Source organism: Pristiophorus japonicus, chromosome 13, assembly GCF_044704955.1.
Source record: "Pristiophorus japonicus isolate sPriJap1 chromosome 13, sPriJap1.hap1, whole genome shotgun sequence".
NCBI classification, from domain to species: Eukaryota; Metazoa; Chordata; class Chondrichthyes; family Pristiophoridae; genus Pristiophorus; species Pristiophorus japonicus.
The window spans coordinates 117,419,546-117,438,010 of NC_091989.1; the positions used below are offsets into that span (position 1 = coordinate 117,419,546).

The 18,465-nt window shown below is 41.6% G+C and overlaps 1 protein-coding gene across 8 annotated transcripts in view; it reads left to right on the top strand.

Annotated features, from left to right (window-relative positions):
• The window catches only part of plekhg4 (pleckstrin homology domain containing, family G (with RhoGef domain) member 4), a 447,922-nt gene that overhangs the window by 115,848 nt on the left and 313,609 nt on the right, over positions 1-18,465 (top strand). The window contains exon 1 of one of the 8 annotated variants that reach the window (XM_070897925.1): positions 10,115-10,207. The exons of the other annotated variants lie outside the window; for them this stretch is intronic. Within the exon in view, the coding sequence (XP_070754026.1) occupies positions 10,196-10,207 (12 nt within the window). The 5' untranslated portion in view covers positions 10,115-10,195. Of the gene's footprint in view, positions 1-10,114; positions 10,208-18,465 lie in introns of those variants that run through there. 8 annotated transcript variants of the gene reach the window in all.

Here is an 18,465-nt window from a genome sequence, read left to right on the forward strand (position 1 = left end):
TGACTCATTAGCAAACCGTGTGCAGCTTGCTGTCCTTTTATTTATCTCATTATAGGCCCTAGTAGAGAGAGATCAGCTACGTGTGCCAAAGGTTAGCTTAACTTTCAGGCAATACAATGTAAGTTCAATCATGTGTTCAGGAATGCAAGTACATGGAAAAGTGTTTGCAGTATTGTGGGATCTAGTTGTTGCAGCATGTCATTTCTCCGATGTGAACTTCACTGGTCCTAATTAGTTATGTGGCTGCTAGAGTCAGCTGAATTTGATCTTGGGACAATGCTGATTTAATAACAACTAGAATTATGGCTGTTGTGTCATTCTATATTCAGTATAACTATGGAGGGATTACCCCAAAGATCATGGGGAATGTTTTAGTTCTTTTGTTTTAAATCATGTTATTGTAATCTAACTTTCACAATGTTGTGTGCTTTAAAATTAATATTACAAAATTTATATTTTCAATTGTGCACAATGCTTTAGCATTTTAAACAATAATGCACACACTGATTTCTTGTTAGTATCTGTATTTGCTAAGGTTATATAATACAACTTTATTTAATTTTAGTTTGGTTACAATCCATTTTTATTTCACTTGCCATAAATGTTTTTCTCTTGACCTTATAGTTTGTCTAAAAAAAATTCAGAAGGCCACCCTGGCAATGCTGCTTCATGTTTGAATCATTTGCGCCATGTTACTCTCTTTAATAAAGTGCTGTTTTTATTTACTTTATAGTATGCACAAATTGGAATCTATATTCTTCATTAACAAGAAGAAGCAAGAATTACTGCAAAGAATAATTTTGTATCTATGAACTGCCTTGGAGTATCTAGTCATACTACATAACTTTGTGGCCTCATAACATGGGCCATCACAGCATTCACATGATTTAAAAGTTCAGTCTTGGAGCTGGTGTCTGATTTCTGTGGCAAGTGAAAACAAAGAGTTTCATTCAATTCATGAACAAGGGATGTAACAAGTGATCTGAGTAATAGCAGCCAGGCAATCTAGGATGGAGACAGATGTCTGCTATCTCAAAATCAATTGTATGTTGTGTAGTGATGAGCTGTTGGTCACCAGCACCATACTGTGGGCCTAACTTCTATTTGAGTTAAATAATTTTACGTCATGGGCATGGTTGCTTTTTCTCTCTAATGATTTCTGAAGTTGCTTTTTCTTTGCCTTGCAAAATATAATGCATAATTATTCAATAATGTAATTGTTTGCATTTAATTTTAATGCTCCTCAATTGTGCTTTATCTCTATCCTGGGAATTGACCAAATAATAACCATGAAATAAATAAAGCTTAAATTATGGGAAAGGGATGGCTTTCCATGGCTGTCACACCTCCATCCACGCACCTTTTGTTTAAAAGTAGGATCAAAGGAATATTATAAATTCTCCATGCACAGTTAAAAGAAATCTGTTCCACTCTTTAAGGTTTCATGTGTTTCAAGCCTATTATGGTATTCAAAATGTCTGACAAAATACGTTTATTGTAATATTATATAGATCAAAATAGAACATTTCTTATACTCTGCTAGTCATTTAAAAATTGCCAATGCAGCAGGGTTTTTAGAAAATGTAAGAATTTCAATAACACTTTTGTAGCCAGTCAAAAATACTCCTTTTTATCTTCTATTATATATTAATTCGACTTATTTGTGCAAATACTTACAATTTATTCTGTTAGATGAAGTAAACAAGGCTTGCGTTTGGAGTCTGTTTTTTTTCTTTTAGTTTATCATTATTTTTCTTAGCTGTAACTCTTATCCTGCCCTTTTTCCATGTTGGGAAAAGCTTCTGTCATTTTTGACAACTTATTACAATTTATCCTGTTGCCCTTTATATTCTGCATATCATGTGATACTGCATCTTGACCTGAAATCCTGGATAGTGAGCGTTGCCAAACTATATGACTATGGAAGCTATCTCACCCGAGCCAACTTTATTCTCCCTCCAATCTACACAGATGCATTTCCAGTCTATAAAGCTCAATTTTCCTTCATTCTCAAATGCAGTTTGGCAGACATGTTGGGGGAATTTTAACCCCCCAAGGATGGGAAGTAAAAATGTTTAAAATCTCAAACCCGGCTCCAACTTGCTCACTTTCGCTCTCAGGAGCCGCATTGGTCAGTAAAAGTGTTCAGGAGGCTGCGTGTCACTATTTTACTACATTTTTGTTTTTAACCCATGGAGGCTGGGTTTTACGGAGCTTGGGAAACCTGGTAGGTGAAAGGAGACTAGAAGGGCCGCATTTACAGCACTGTATGTGGGCCAGAAGCTAACCTCTTTACACACCCCGCAATCAGCTGACCGCCCCCCCGCCCCCTACTCCCCTGCGATCGGCAGGCCAACCGACCCCCTGCACTGTTTGTGGCAGAGACCGCATACAATGGCTTTGGTCTTACCAATATTTAGTTGGAGGAAAGTTGGGTAAATTATACTGGCTCCACGTGGGAAGGTGACTGATGGAACCCTTGCATGCATACTTGGTGCATTGGCACACTTATTATAGATACTATTAACAATTTGCTCTTGTAAAAAAAAAACTGATTCCAGAGGGAATAATTTGTGTGGATGTAGAAACCATGGGCCTGCTCTCTTTCACAATAGTAAACCTGCTTTTAAGAAAGGCACTATGGGTTGACATGGGTGACAAATAAATTCAAGGCAATTACTGCGATTGACATTAAATTCATCACCTTTCTCACATTTGGAACTTTAGTCTGCAGGGTCTTTTCATAGCAGCTTCTGAGTCTGCATTGTCATTCATATAAAAGTTGGCTGAATGGTTTCAGTGTTCTTTAATGTAGAATTAAGGGAGTGGTGAAGTGGGTATCAAAGACTGCAGAGGGGCTTTGTGTAACTTTTTAGTGGGAGGGAATGAGCAGGTCACTGGAAGTGCTGTTTTATACGTTGATTCTTGGTCTCTCTGGCTGCAGTACATAGTGGTTGTGCTCCTTCATCTGCTTCTCCCTTGGCTTCGTCCATTTCTTCTTCTTCACATGATGACGCTTGCCATTGTTTAGTTTCCTCCAACTGCAGCCCTCTCACTATTATCACGGTGTGCAACATGCAGCATGCTATAGTGATGCAACAGACTTTGTGAGGGACATATTGTAGGGAGTTCCTAGACCTATCCAGATACCTGAACCTCAGCACAATAGTATGCTCAATGATGTTCCTGCTGGCTCCATGTCTTGATTGTGCTTGAGGTGTTCAGCATTGTGATGTTGCGGAGGGGTGTCATCAGGCACATGTGCAGGGGAAAGCCCTTGTCCCCAAGCAGCCATCCTCTTGCATTGCTGTGACCGGGTGGAATAGTACAACAAAAACACAACTTGCATTTGTATAGTGTCATTAATGTAGTAACACGTCCCAAGGCACTTCACAAAAGTGTTATCAAACAAAATGTGACACTGAGCCACATTTGAGATTAGAAAGAAAAGAAAGACAGACTTGCATTTATATAGCGTCTTTCACGACCACTGGCCATCTCAAAGTGCTTTACATCCAATGAAGTACTTTATGAAGTTGTAATGTGGGAAACGTGGCAACCAATTTGCACACAGCAAGCGCCCAAAACAACAATGTGATAACCAGATAATCTGTTTTTGCTTTTGTTGATTGAGAAATAAATATTGGCCAGGACACTGGGGATAATTCCCCTGCTCTTCTTAAAAATAGTGTCTTGAGATCTTTTATGTCCACCTGAGAGAGCAGATGGGGCCTCAGTTTAACGTCTCATTTGAAAGGCAGCACCTCTGACAGTGCAGCACTTCCTCAGCACTGCACTGAGGTGTCAGCCTATATTTTTGTATTCAAGTCCCTGGAGTGGGACTTGAACCTGCTAACTTCTGACTCAGAGGTGAGAGTACCACCCACTGAGTCATGGCTGACAGATGACCAAAACCTTGGTCAAAAAGATAGATTTTAAGGAGCGTCTTAAAGAGGAGAGAGAGAGACAGCAAGGTTTAGGGAGGGAATTTCAGAACTTGGGGCCTAGGCAGTTGAAGGCACTGATGATGGAGTGATTAAAATCGGGAATTTGCAAGAGGCCAGAATTGTAGGAGAGTAGATAACTCGGAGGATTGTAGGGCTGGAAGAGGTTACAGAGATAGGGAGGAGTAGCAGAGTTTTGGATGAGCTCAAATCTATGTAGGGTGGAAGATGGGAGGCTTGCCAGGAGAGCATGGAAATAGTCTGGAAAGGCATGGATGAGGGTTTCAGCAGGTTTTTCGGTGGTCTTGGTGAGGGAGTGGATATGTGGTCGGAAGCTCATCTTGGGGTCAACACAGCACCAAGGTTGCAAACGGTCTGGTTCAGCCTCAGGATGAGCTGACTAAGGAACAGAGTTTGTGGCGGGGACCGAAGACACTGACTTTGGTCTTCCCAGTATTTAGTTGGAGGAAATTTCTGCTCATCCAGCACTGGTAGGGGCATGAGTGATTGTCGCAAAATGAAGGTTTTGACAGCTGTCTGTGAAGCTATGTGCTATTGTGCTTCGTGGATGTCCACGGGAAATTTTGAGATTGTATGATTCTGTCTTTTAAAAAAAATCTTAATCACACTGATTAAGCTAGTTGGCGAAAGAACAGCAGCCTCAACAACCAGGGTGAGCAACAACTCAGCTTGTTAGTAGACAGGTTAGGAGGGCTGCTTATAGAAGGCCTTATCCAGCCCACAGAGTTTACAGGCAGAGTCACTTTCCTGGATATCAATGCATCAAGAGCTTTTACTTCATCAGGCAGGCTGTCGCTGATCTATGCAGCCTTCCATGACGAAGGATCATGCTGGGACCACTGATCTTTGTGGAACACCGCTTTCTACCTTCCCCTATCTGAATAACTACCGTTGCCCCTACTTTCTGGTTTATTTTTTAGCCCATTTGCTATTCAAGGCTCCACAAGCTCTAACCTTTGTCATGAACCGACCATGTGGTACCTTTCTTAACTTGAATTTGCAATTTTAAGCATTAATATACATGATGCTTTATATTATTGCCAGATTGAAGATAATATAATAATACTCGCATTCATAAGAGCACTTTTATTATATTAGTGTCTCAGTACTTTACACGGTGAATTACTTTAGTGGACAAATGTAACAGCCATTATGTGCCCCCAAACAGCAGTGCGATAACCTTTCAGGTAATCTTATTTTTTCTCTGTGGTATCGGTTCAGGAAGGAGTTGTAAACTATAATAGCCCACCGGTTTCATCACCATTATTGTTATTTGACCTGCAAATGTATAGTTAACTAAAAGCAGAAATTAAACAATTTTAGAAAGTAACTGATTTTGGTCAGGGTAGAATTTAATAAACTGTTTTCAACTGATCAAAATATCAAGTTTAACAATGATTTTTGAAACCCATTTGTTAACTTTTTAAAATTTTCCTTTTAGATCTCCATAGTCTATGCTTCATTTGCTAATTTGGATTTGAAGCAAATATCCTTCTTCCAGGCTTATGTTAATCAGATAGTGAGATGCGCAAGAGTGACTTTTTGTAACTTGTCATTTTCGTCCCTCCCACCTGCGAACAAGTGCCTGTCCTCCATTTGCCACCTCCCTTTGATGGCATATTGTAGATCATGAGGCCATATCAGTAACGGTCAGGTTTAGGGATTTTTACATTAAATATTTTCTCGGGTTCAGCATCAACAACCACTCCGATAAGCATCCCATGTACTCCAGTTTCATCTTTTTATGCTCAGTATTTAGGTTAAAGTTGGTGAGACTCAGTAACATAGAGCCCTTACTTAGTACACCGGTACAGGAATGTTTCATGTGCCACCACAAAGTTCTCCTCTCTTTGAAAGTAACTGAATATGCACTCGTAGGAGACCAAGACTCAGGCTCTGAACCAACAAATGGTTTTATTTACATAAAATAGATGAATGAACAGTAAGCAATGTAACAGTCACTATATATTTCCCTACTCTCTTTGATACATTAAATAATAAATATGCCACTCACTATCTCTGAACGTAGACTTTAAAATATTGACTAATTTCTTGCCCTTGGGCTGCAGCTGCAAAGCTCAAATATTGTTTGTAGATTGTCTGTTGAACTACATATGGTCCTATGTAATCTATAATTGGAGACCTTTGGTCACTAAGTTGTCTGTCAAAGCAACGAGAGCCAATCATTGACCTCGTCCCATTCTCAAAGGTCTCCGATACAGCTGTCAGTGAAACCTACTACTGTACACCAATCAGGACCTGATTCCTTGATCTGTGCAAGGTGGCATGAGACCACTTCTGCAGCTAAAGTAAAATTGCTTATCTCATAATTATGCTAAATCAAACAGACGTTCATCAATATTGAAGAGATAACCAACCTTTGAGAACTGTGAAAATGTCTGTAATTACCTATACATGTAATCACTTTGGTCTATTCAAAGTTAACATCTCAAAAAACCCAAATTAATACTCAGACAACCCATTGGATTGTAGAAACTTGCATCATGTGGAGTCCTTGCAGTCAAATAGTCTGGTCTGAGTTGATGGCTTTTCTGTTGAAAAATGCTTTGTCAACTTGAATGTTGACCCCCTTACATGCTGTTTCTAGCAGCACAAAATATGAGATAAATTCAATATTGACAAAAATATTTGTTTGTCACTTAATCCAGCTATCTTAATAATGCAATGATTGAATCACTGTTAGGTTTATACAGTCATCAATAACTGAACCAGATTTCGTTCTTGAATTTCGATGTTTGAGTTTATTTCTTCCATTGCAACTACCTTAGGCTGTAAACTTTTATTATGAGCTGTGTAAACACCTGGGTTGAAATTTTCAAGACTGAAATCGTTAGGTTTTTGTTAGGTAAGGGTGTCAAGGGCTATGGAGTTTAGGTACAGATCACCCATGATCTAATTGAAGGGTAGAAAAGGCTCGAGTGGATGTATGTTCCTAGGTACTGACTCCTAATGCTAGATGATATAACTGAGTGGGCGACAGGAAGAGAGCAATATTTTAAAAACATTTTATTGGGGATATTTGGGGTACTTTTAACTTTTACTTCTTTTTAACTCATTCTTTTCTTTCTCTGCCTTGCATCATGAAAAGTTAGGCACATGGTCTTTTCCCGTGCTGTTGCTGATGATGGCCCTAGTATGTGGCCACCAGGAGATGCCAAAGATCTTGCAGATGATTCTTTTTTCTGATTATTTCCTCTACTTCTTGCCGTGAGACACCGCAGCTTTCCTCTCTGCCTTTGTGTGTGACGTGGACGACTGCAAAATATTAATAGTTGATTTTAACTCGTGGAATGTTCGGGCCGGGAGGGAGGGATCCCTCTGTGGTGAGTTGAATGTGAGGCCCAGGTCATTTTAGCTCCAGGCCCTCATTTGAATTAAACCAAACTATCTCCTGCCCGAAACCAGCAGAATGATGTCTGAGATGAGGACGCTGGGGACCCAAGGGAAGGGTCCATACACAGCAACAACGGTTACTGCTGGGATGGGGGTATGAAGGGAACTCTCTGTGTTGGGAAGGCTGGGGGAGCACTCCTTCTCCTCCTGGCTCACAAGGATTATCACCAGAAGTTTAAAAGAAAAATTAGTTAACCAGGTTCTATGGTGAGTTTGGTGCTATGCCGGCCTCCTGTTTCCCAGAATTAAAATTAAATTGTACCACCGATGACATAATCAGGCCTTGACATTAGCATTTTAAGTAGGCCTCTGCCTGCCTAGGGTGGGTGACCCTCCTGTGCTTGAAATGTCCCTGGTTAAAATGGCGATGGGTGGGACCTCGTTAGGAATGCAACATGAATCTTCCTAACCGCCATTTTAACAAATTGTTGGACAGGTTGGGTTAAAATTCGAATTTTTGTGTTTGCTTTTTCAACAGGTAATTTCATGTTGATATGTGATTCAGTGGGTAAAGAATCATCAATTGTGTTATTTCCTTCTCAAACCTGCACCCATCCTTGCTCTATGGCAGAAGGAATTATTTTAATTCTAAATGCCTTCGCTGTTTTAAAGAGGTATCCTGCTGCTTTACATAATCTATTCTTGTATGCATCAGGATTTGGTTCCTTTTCCTTTGGGCATGGATATTTGTGAGAGAATTTATATGCACTTCATTCTGTAATTCTGTAATTTAAGTGGACCGCCCAAGTTACTAGAACTAAACAATTGAGCTCATTAATAATTATTCAGATCATTCAGAGGGATTAACTTGTCATGAAAGTAAATGGCATGCTTTACCATTTGAAGGCCAAAGTCATCCTCCGAATCTAGAGACAAATAGCGCAAATGTAGCAATTTATTTTTCTGCCTAGGAGGTAAAAGAAATTAGTGCTGTACAACTATAATATAAACATCACCGATTGTTTTGTGATATCTTTGTATAAAATCTTATTTACATGCACCTCTAAACAAAGAGTTAAATAGGTACACCAAAGAACTAGCGCAGCAAGTGACTGCTAGTTTTATCTGCCTATCTTTGCCATGACTTAAGCAAATGTGAGGTTGAAGTGTTGATCCTCGACAGAATTAGTGTTTACTTCTTCAGACTTGAGCAGGCTAATGACTACGATGTTTATATTTGGTCAGTGACAGAAAAGTATTAAGAGTTCTATCCAGATTGATTCCATGCAATCAGTGAAGAAGGAAATCCCTGCTTATGCTAGAGTAATACAACTGTTAAGTTAATTACAACAACTGTAGAAACAAATAATAAAGAGCCATTCTTGCTGTGTGTGGCCCATTATTTATCATTTAGTGTTTCTTTTTAATCGTACAAAACTGTTACAATTGCTCGTCATCTGGAAATCTACAATGTTTGTGGATATTTTGTGTTTTTTAAAATCTGACTTCATGCTTTTCCATGATAATTGGACGGAAAATGAATTTATTGACAGATTTGGGATGTGCTTAAAAACTCCCACTATAATGAGAGCTTTCAATAATGGCTTAAAATCCATTTTAAATGTTATAGTTCCTTTGAAACAGTATTTTTTCCTCAAGCTGTAAGTACTTGAAAAGAAAAAATAAATAATTGTACTGAAACAATTAGAATCTATGGTACTTGATGCCAACTATAATCAGTAAGGAAAACAATAACATGCAGAACAAATTCAATGTATTTTCATTAATATTTTGTGTTTGCTCGATCTTTGCAGCATAAACTTAGCATTTCCATTAGATTTGCATAACCAGCGGATATGGGAGAAAACAGTAGTTGCAAACTCCTCAAGAATACGTGCCCTTGTATGTGTTTTTTAAGATTTACAACTGATGAACACTAAAGTCAGTCATCACTTTAGGGAAAATGTTCACCATTCAAAATAGCGAAACAAGTGTTGCTTTGTTATCATTTTTTAAAAAAGAATATTACACCCACAAAAGTGACGCCACATCTTTCCTGACCTATGTTTGTTTGGAGGAGGAATTATTGAAAGTCAAAAAAATGACCTTGTTTTATATATCCCTACATGTGTGTAGAGGAGAAAAATTGGATTAGACTCTTAACATTTGATGATGCGTGTCTCTCCTTTGGAAAAAGATGTTTTTTTTTGTGTGACAGCAGTAGCCACAGGAAATCAGCTCATCTGTATGCATAATTAGGGATATGGGGTGATTGAAGGGACTGCAGCCCTAGCTGCCGGTACAGTGGTTAGTGAGAGAATAAATAGCTGACTTGTGTTTATTTCATTGGTCTTAATTTGATTTTTAATTGCATAAAACAATGAGGAAAAACAATTAAGGAACTACAGAACTCACGCTCTTATTGCTATGTACTATTACAGTGCACTTTTGCATATTGCATTTTTATACTATAATCACATTGTTATCTTCACAGTACTTTTTGTTTGCTTTATATTTTTTAGAGGGTTTAGACAACTAATAAAACAAAAATTTTTTAAAACAACTCACTAGCTAATTAAAGTCTTTGTCCTTTCTGAAAACAGTACTTTTGTTTATTCTGCAATGACTGTTGGTTGTCGGAGTCTCCTTGCATGGGTCCCCAGCCGACCATATGTGTCATGAGTTAGAATTGTTGGCAACCTTGAGAGGGGGCGGGCAAAAGGCTGGATCACAGCTGCATGCTCTGGGTGCTGGTGTGCTACACTGTATCCATCAACTTTAGCAGTGATCAGTATTCATAAGGAACTATCCCCGGTACCAAGGAGGAAAAAGGGAAATGTCAAATTGGAAACTACAACTGGAAAAGCTAGAATGTCATGAAGAAAATGGTACAGATTTCAGCCCTTTTGTATCCTCTATATTTTGATTCCTTGTGAAAGGATTATAAATGTTGTGTTCACTCTGTGTTTGTGTGACACCCTAATCCTACTGGACAGGAGTTTGTGTCAGACTTGACAGACACTTTCTGATCAGTAAGATTGTGGCCTGTTGTAAAAGGAAAAAACCTTTATTGTGTTGTTTTGTTGTGCATGCTATATAGCAGGAAAGTTGCTGTGAACTTTTAATGAAAAGCTTGATGCATTGTTCCCCATTATTTTTGCATTAATGTTTTTAGAAATGCACCAAATGACTAATTTATATACTGCGTAAATTAATTCTGACAAATATACACAGTTGAATTATAGCTTAACTTTACTTCGTTGACACTGTTGAATAGCTGGAAGCGGCAGCTGTAAAGAACATCACACTGAACAGAAGGAATTGTAATTTATTCTTTTTATTCCGTTGCGTCAGAACTGTTAAAATTCAGATTTTTGGCATTTGTTGTCCTTCATTACTAGGGTAGGGATTCCATTTAGTTAAGAACTGTGGGAGAGTAAGCTCAGGCAGTAACTTCTTGGCAAGTTTGTGACACTTTGAATCTATGTGCATGATGACCTGTTTCTGACATTTGTTGATAATTATATTCACTGCCTTTATTTATGCTCGGAATGGAGATGCAGTTTGAGAATTAGATTAAGCGGTGATGAGCTACTAAAACACTTTCTCACGTCCTGTGGTTTTTCATGCTTCCACACATGTTTACAGTCTGATAGTAGCCTACATTGCTATTTTTTCCACTTAATTCCAAACAGGTTTGTTCTGTTATTCGGACTGAGTGAAAGGAGTTTGACCTCGTCAGAATATCCAATTAAATTCCTATTTGTTCATGAACGAGCACACACGTTGTTGCTGTCAGGCTGGCAGAAGATGGACTGAACAGAGAACCTCTCCAACTTCAACAATGTCTTTTATTTGTTCTGGAAACTATCCAGGTGGAATGAAGATCAGAGTAAAAATAGCATAGGGAGTTAACATTTTAATTGTGTCTGCGTTATATTGCATTTGATTTGTTGTCCAGCTTCCATAAAGAATTACTGTCTTGAAGTATCATATTTTGCAGCTCAGTTATTTTGAAAATGTTAGAGTAGTGGAAAAATGATCGAAGGATTTTATCCCATCTATAATTAAATGTTTGGGGTGGGGGGGGGAAGTAGTTGTATACTACCTATAATTAAATATTTTTGAGGGAAGAGTTTTATTTCACCTATAATTAAATGTTTGAATGAAGGAACAAAATGGTGCCACCTTTCAATATGTGGGGGGGGTGGGGGTGGAATGGAAGGAAGGAAATTTTTTTATACCACTTACAATGCAATTTTTTTGAGGGGGGTGGGGGGAAGAGAATAGTATTACACTACCTATAATGCAATGTTTTCGGGAGGAATAAGAACTTTACGTCACCTATAAATATTTGTGGGGAGAGTTTTCTGCTGCCAATTATTAAGGAATTGAATCTGTGGGGGTTCTCCCACTCATCAATGCTGTAATGCTGCATTTTTGGGGTTTCCGTTGCTCTTTTGCCAAAGTTACGGTGAATGAGCAGGAGAACCCCTGTGGAAATTCACCACCTAGGTGTTTTTGATGGTGGTGGTGGAAATGAGTTTTAATAAATATATACACAGAATACAAGTACTGCTTCCTACTCGCATGTTGCAGGAACATATCTGGATAATGTATAATAGGGCTTGCTGCTGACAGAAACCATCATGACCTTTGTGGCTAATATTTTCCACTCTTAGCAGTTAAGCGGTATCATATATGTATTTTTGGGATCACTAGCCACTAGATGGCATCACTGTTGGACCAAGTACAAAAGGCCAGCCATTTTGTATTTGTCACTTTGGGCCTTAATAAAGCAGAGCCAAGGTTGTACCTCTTGGAGTTAAACAGTACTCAGTCTAACAGTTACTGCATACACGACATTTGGCGACGTGGCAACAAGAACCTTTGCATGCAAAAGTGAGCACAATTGGATTGTTGGAGCGATTTGTGGAAGGACAAGATTGAGAAGATTTTGAGCCGTTTGAGCCAGTTCTCCGTGGCCAACAAAATGGAGGAGGTCGGCAACGCAGATTGCCGCCGGGCGGTGTTCCTCACTGTTTGCTGTCCAAAAATCTATGGTCTGATAAAATCTATTCCTGTCTGTGAGTCTTAACAGAGAAGACGTATGAAGAATTGTGTACACTGGTACAGGACCACCTTAAGCCAGACGAAGGCATCATCATCTCGAGATACAGATTTTACAGGCACGTTCGCTCAGAGGGCCAGAATGCGGCGGAATTCGTTGCCGACCTGAGACGTCTAGTGGGACCGTGTAAGTTTAGGGCTGTGTTGGCAGACATGCTGCGGGACTTCTTTGTAATCGGCATCAACCACGAGGTGATCCTGCGTAAACTACTGGCAGTGGAGACATTGGACTTGAACAGGGCCATCACGATCACTCAGTCATGCATGACGACGGATAGAAGCCTAAAGCAGATATCAGTGAAAAATCAAAACTCGGCAAGTACTGTAACTATGATTGATTCGGCGTTCGGCAGAGCGGCACATGGCAGGGCCTACTCGACTGCGTAAGTGAAACCTGTGGCAGTCCAAAGTCCGCCAGCGGGAATGCATCTGATTTCTTAGTGTTGGCATTGTGGGGGAAATCACCGGCACAAGCAGTGCCGATTTGAGCAATATAGTTGCAAAGGCTGTCTGAGAGTGGGGCATCTCCAGCGCAAGTGTCCGCAGATGGAGGATGATGGTCAGACTAGCGCAGATCCGGACAGAGGAGGAAGTGTATGGACTGTACTCGTTCCTGACTAAGAGCAAACCGATAATGATCAATGTGAAATTTAATGGGGTGCCGGTATCGATGGAACTGGACACGGGGGCGAGTCAATTGATAATGAGTCAGGGCATTCGACAAGCTGTGGGATACTAAGGCTGTGAGGCCCAGGCTGAGTCCAGTCAATGCCAAGTTGTGCACGTACACCAAAGAACTCAATGGTGATTGGCAGTGCCACAATTAAAGTGTCGTATGACAGTGCGGTTCACAAGTTACTGCTATGGATTGTCCCAGGCAATGACCAAAAGCCGTTCGACAGGAACTGGCTTGAAAAAAAATCAAATGCGATGGGAACGACATCAAAGCGTTGTCGTCGGAAAAAGATACATGTGCCCAAGTACTGAGCAAGTTCTCCTTGCTGTTCGAACCAGGTATCGGCAACTTTTCGGGAACCAAAGTGCAGATCCACGTGGACTCGGATGCAAGACCCGTCCATCATAAAGCTCGGGCAGTTTCGTATATGATGAGGGAGAAGGTTGAAATCGAACTGGACAACTCCAGCATGAAGGGATCATATCACCGGTTAAATTTAATGGGCCAGCCCCATTGTTCCTGTGCTGAAAAGTGATGGCACAGTCAGAATCTGTGGCGACTACAAGACTACGATCAACAGGGTTTTGAAACAGGATCAGTACCCGTTACCGAAGGCTGATGACTTGTTTGCAACGCTAGCCGGGAGGAAGTCGTTCACCAAACTGGACTTGACGTCGGCCTACATGACACAGGAGCTGGTCGAGACGTCGAAGAGACTTGCGTGCATTAACACGCATAAAGGACTGTTTATTTATCATAGGTGCCCTTTTGGAATTCGTTCGGCTGAGCAATATTTCAAAGGAACATGGAGAGTCTACTGAAGTCCGTTCCCAGAACCGTCGTGTTCCAAGATGACATCCCGATCACAGGTCGTGACTCTGAGGAACATCTGAACAACCTGGAAGAGGTTCTACATCGTCTGGACAAAGTGGGACTCTGACTGAAATGCTCGACTTCATGGCACCAGAGGTCGAATTCCTGGGGAGGAACGACATCAAAGCGTTGTCGTCGGAAAAAGATACATGTGCCCAAGTACTGAGCAAGTTCCCCTTGCTGTTCGAACCAGGCATCGGCAACTTTTCGGGAACCAAAGTGCATCAGGCCCACGGACGTGAAAACCAAGGCCATCAAGAATGCACCCAAGCCGCAGAATGTGACTGAGCTGCGTTCGTTCCTGGGTCTACTCAACTGCTTTGGTAACTTCCTACCTAAATTGAGCACCTTATTAGAACCACTGCTGCTAAGAAAAGGCGACAACTGGGTATGGGGTGCGTGCCAAGACAGAGATTTTGAGAGAGCCACTAATCTGCTTTGCTCTAACAAGCTGCTGGTACATTACGACCCATGTAAATGTTTAGTATTGGCCTCTGATGCTTCGTCATATGGAATTGGTTGCGTACTCCAACAAGCTAATGAGTTGGGTAAACTTCAACCAGTTGCGTATGCTTCAAAAAGTTTGTCTAAAGCGGAAAGAGCCTACAGCATGGTAGAGAAAGAAACACTAGCCTGTGTGTATGGGATTAAAAAGATGCATCAACACCTGTTTGGTCTTCGGTTTGAACTGGAGACAGATCACAAGCTGCTCATTTCACTGTTCTCTGAAAACAAAGGTATTAATACCAATGCTTCATCCCACATCCAGAGGTGGGCGCTGACATTATCCGCTTATGATTTGTCATTCGCCATAGACCTGGCACTGAGAATTGTGCCGATGCTTTGAGCCGTCTGCCATGACCCACACCGAAGGTGGAAACGCCACAACCTATTAGTTATGGATGCTTTTGAGAGTGAAGGAACCCCTGTCACGGCTCAACAAGTTAAGACCTGGACCAGCCAGGACCCGATTTTAGCGGTGGTAAAGAGTTGCATCCTCAAAGGTGATTGGTCTGCCATACCCAAGCAAATGTGCAAGGAGACCAAACCTTACATTCGTCGCAAAGACGAACTGTCCATTCAGTCGGATTGTATACTGTTGGGCAATCGTGTTGTTATGCCCAAGAAAGGGAGAGAGAAATTTGTACGTGAACTACATAGCACACATCTCGGCATTGTATTGATGAAAGCCATCACTAGGTCTCCTGTATGATGGCCAGAGATTGACTCTGAGCTGGAACATGCGTGCATCAGTGCAACACTTGCATGCAACTCAGCAAAGCACCAGTGGAATCGCCATTGTGTCTGTGGTCGTGGCCATCCAAACCATGGTCCAGGATCCACATAGACTTTGCAGGTCCCTTCCTGGGGAATATGTTTTTAGTTGTGATGGATGCATATTCGAAGTGGATAGAGTGTATAATCATGTCATCCAGCACATCCACAGCTACCATTGAGAATTTCAGTGTCATGTTCGCATCACATGGTCTGCCTGACATCGTTGTTAGCGACAACGGATCGTGCTTCACGAGTCAGGAGTTTCAAGAGTTCATGAAACTCAATGGTATCAAACATATAAGGTCAGCACCGTTCAAACCTGCATCCAATGGGCAAGCAGAACGTGCTTTCCAAATCATAAAGCAGAGTATGAAGTGAGTAACCCAAGGGTCACTGCAGACCCGTCTGTCATGCATACTGCTTAGTTACAGGACAAGACCGCACACGCTTACCGGGGTCTCGCCTGCTGAACTAATGATGAAGAGAGGTCTTAAGACCAAGCTATCTCTTGTACACCCTGACTTGAATAATCATGTTGACTATAGAAGACAAAGTCAGCAAGGGTATCATGATCGCGCAGCTGTGTCACGTGATATTTCTGTAAATGATCCTGTATATGTTCTGAATTATGGTCATGGTCCCAATTGGATCGCTGGTACTGTCATGGCCAAGGAGGGCACCAGAGTATTTATTGTCAAGCTCAGAAATGGGCAAACATGCAGGAAACATATGGATCAGACAAAGCTGCGGCACACAGACGAATCGGAACAGTTGAAGGAAGAGACACTCGATGACCAACCAATCTACCCCCAGTCATCAGAGGACTCAGTGGTCATCAATGAATCGGGACTTTCAATGACTGACACGTTCAATAAAAATGGACTTTCAATCCCTGACATGGCCATTGCCACTGCTACCAGGTTAGCCACCCAGCTACCAGTCACAACAGACTTTGAACACTCACCCAAGGCTGGAGTTGAACTGAGACGGTCAACCCAGGAGCGTAAAACACCGGACCGTCTCAATTTGTAAAAGACTGTTAATATCTCAGTAGCCCCCCCCCCCCTCTGTCATGTATGTACTTTTGGAATCACTAGCCACTAGATGGCGTCACTGTTGGAGGCCGTGCGTACAGCCCAAGTATAAAAGGCCAGCCATTTTGCATATTAGTCACTTCTTTGGGCCTTAATAAAGCAGAGTCAAGATCATACCTCTTGGAGTTAAACAGTACTCAAGTCTAACAGTTATTGCATACACAACAAGTACTTCAAGCTTCCCACTGGTAGTTCTCATTGCTGACATGAGAGTACTGACAGTGGATAGAGGAACAAGGAATGTTGGTCCAGTGTGTAAGTAATGTCCAAACAATAATTTCTAGTAAAGCTCTACTTTTTTTAATGGACTTTGCTAATGATGGTTTAAAATTTCATGATTTTTGTGAGTTTCACAAAAATTGATATTCCAGAAGCACCTGAAGATTCCTGGTCAATCAGTGGTCTTTAGCCTTTTCCAGGTTTATGCCTTAGTTTCCCTGCACCTCTTTGCATTTCATCTGTATTCCCCTTACGATTCATCTGCGTTCCAGACAACTTCTAGCACTGGATCAATTTAATTCAAAGAAGGCTTAGGTTTTAGTTTTTTTTTAAATGATAATGTTTAGATTATACAACCTTCTCAGGCTCCCTTTATCTCAGAAGTCCCATTCTTGCCGCCTTATCCTTTTACATGAGCTTGAATTGTTTATTTGAATCTCTCGTCCAGATATTTTTGTCAGATCTGCACACACTCACGCCAGGCTACCCCTCAGCGATGTTTGTCCCCCAGCTGTACTTGTGCATACATGGTTTTTCAGTTCTCTTTGCTACATGCCCTCCTATGGGGATAATTCTACTTCATATCGTGTGTTTCTTTACAAAAGTATTTTCCACCATCAATCGAAGCAAGTGAAATCTCTGCACCATTAAAGTTGCATTGTGACAGTAAATGAGTAAGTGCAAGAGGAAGTGTGCTGTGATGTGATCATGGCACCTGAGTTCGGTACCATGCTTTACGCTGAATTGGAATGTGCAGTGGTGCCTGGTGGAGTAGAACTCCTGTGCTGCAAGCTCATCAGAGAGCACAAAGCAACTGACTGAACAGCAGCCTTCAGTCATTTGCTGCAGAATCTACTAAATACAACCCACCAGTTGACAGTGGGCACCCGACCTTTTTAATCATTCAGCACCGCCACAGAAAAAAACAATAAGAATAAAACCAGATGGACTACCTGGCATCGGCGACAGACACGACAACGGCACACCCTACCCAGTCGACCCTGCAATAGAGACCTCCTCATGAATTGCCAAAATTGGGAGAGTTGTACCACAAATTTGTTAAGCAACAGCCTGACATAGTCATACTCATGGAATCATATCTTTCAGTCAATGTCCTAGACTCCTCCATCACCATCCCTTGGTATCTCCTGTCCCACTGGCAGGACTGACCCACCAGGGGTGGCGGCACAGTAGTGTACAGTCAGAAGGGAGTGACTCTGGGAGTTCTCAACATTGACTCCAGACCACATGAAGTCTCATGGATTTAGGTCAAGCGTAAGCAAAAAACCCTCCTGCTGTTTACCACCTGCCGCTCTCTCTCAGCTGATGAATCAGTATACCCTACATGTTGAACACCACTTGGATGAAGCACTGAGAGGAGCAAGGGCACAGAATGTACTCTGGGAGGGGTACTTCAATGTCTATAACACCAAGAGTGGCTCGGTAGCACCACTACTGAACGTGCAGGACCAGTCCTGAAGGACATAGCTGCCAGACTGTGCCTGCGGCAGGTGGTGAGAGAAACCACACGAGGGAAAAACCTACTTGGCCTCGTCCTCCCAATCTACCTGCCTATTTAACCTCATCCTCACCAATCTACCTGTTGTAGATGCATCTGTCCATGACAGCATTGATAGCAGTGACCACCACATAGTCTCGTCTTCACACTGAGGATACCTTGGTGAGAGGGGAGCGACCTGTCAAAAGCCCAGCGGGAGATCGAGAGCCAGCGGCAGTTGGTGAGAGGGGAGCGACCTGTCAAAAGCCCAGCGGGAGATCGAGAGCCAGCGGCAGTTGGTGAGAGGGGAGCGACCTGTCAAAAGCCCAGCGGGAGATCGAGAGCCAGCGGCAGTTGGTGAGAGGGGAGCGACCTGTC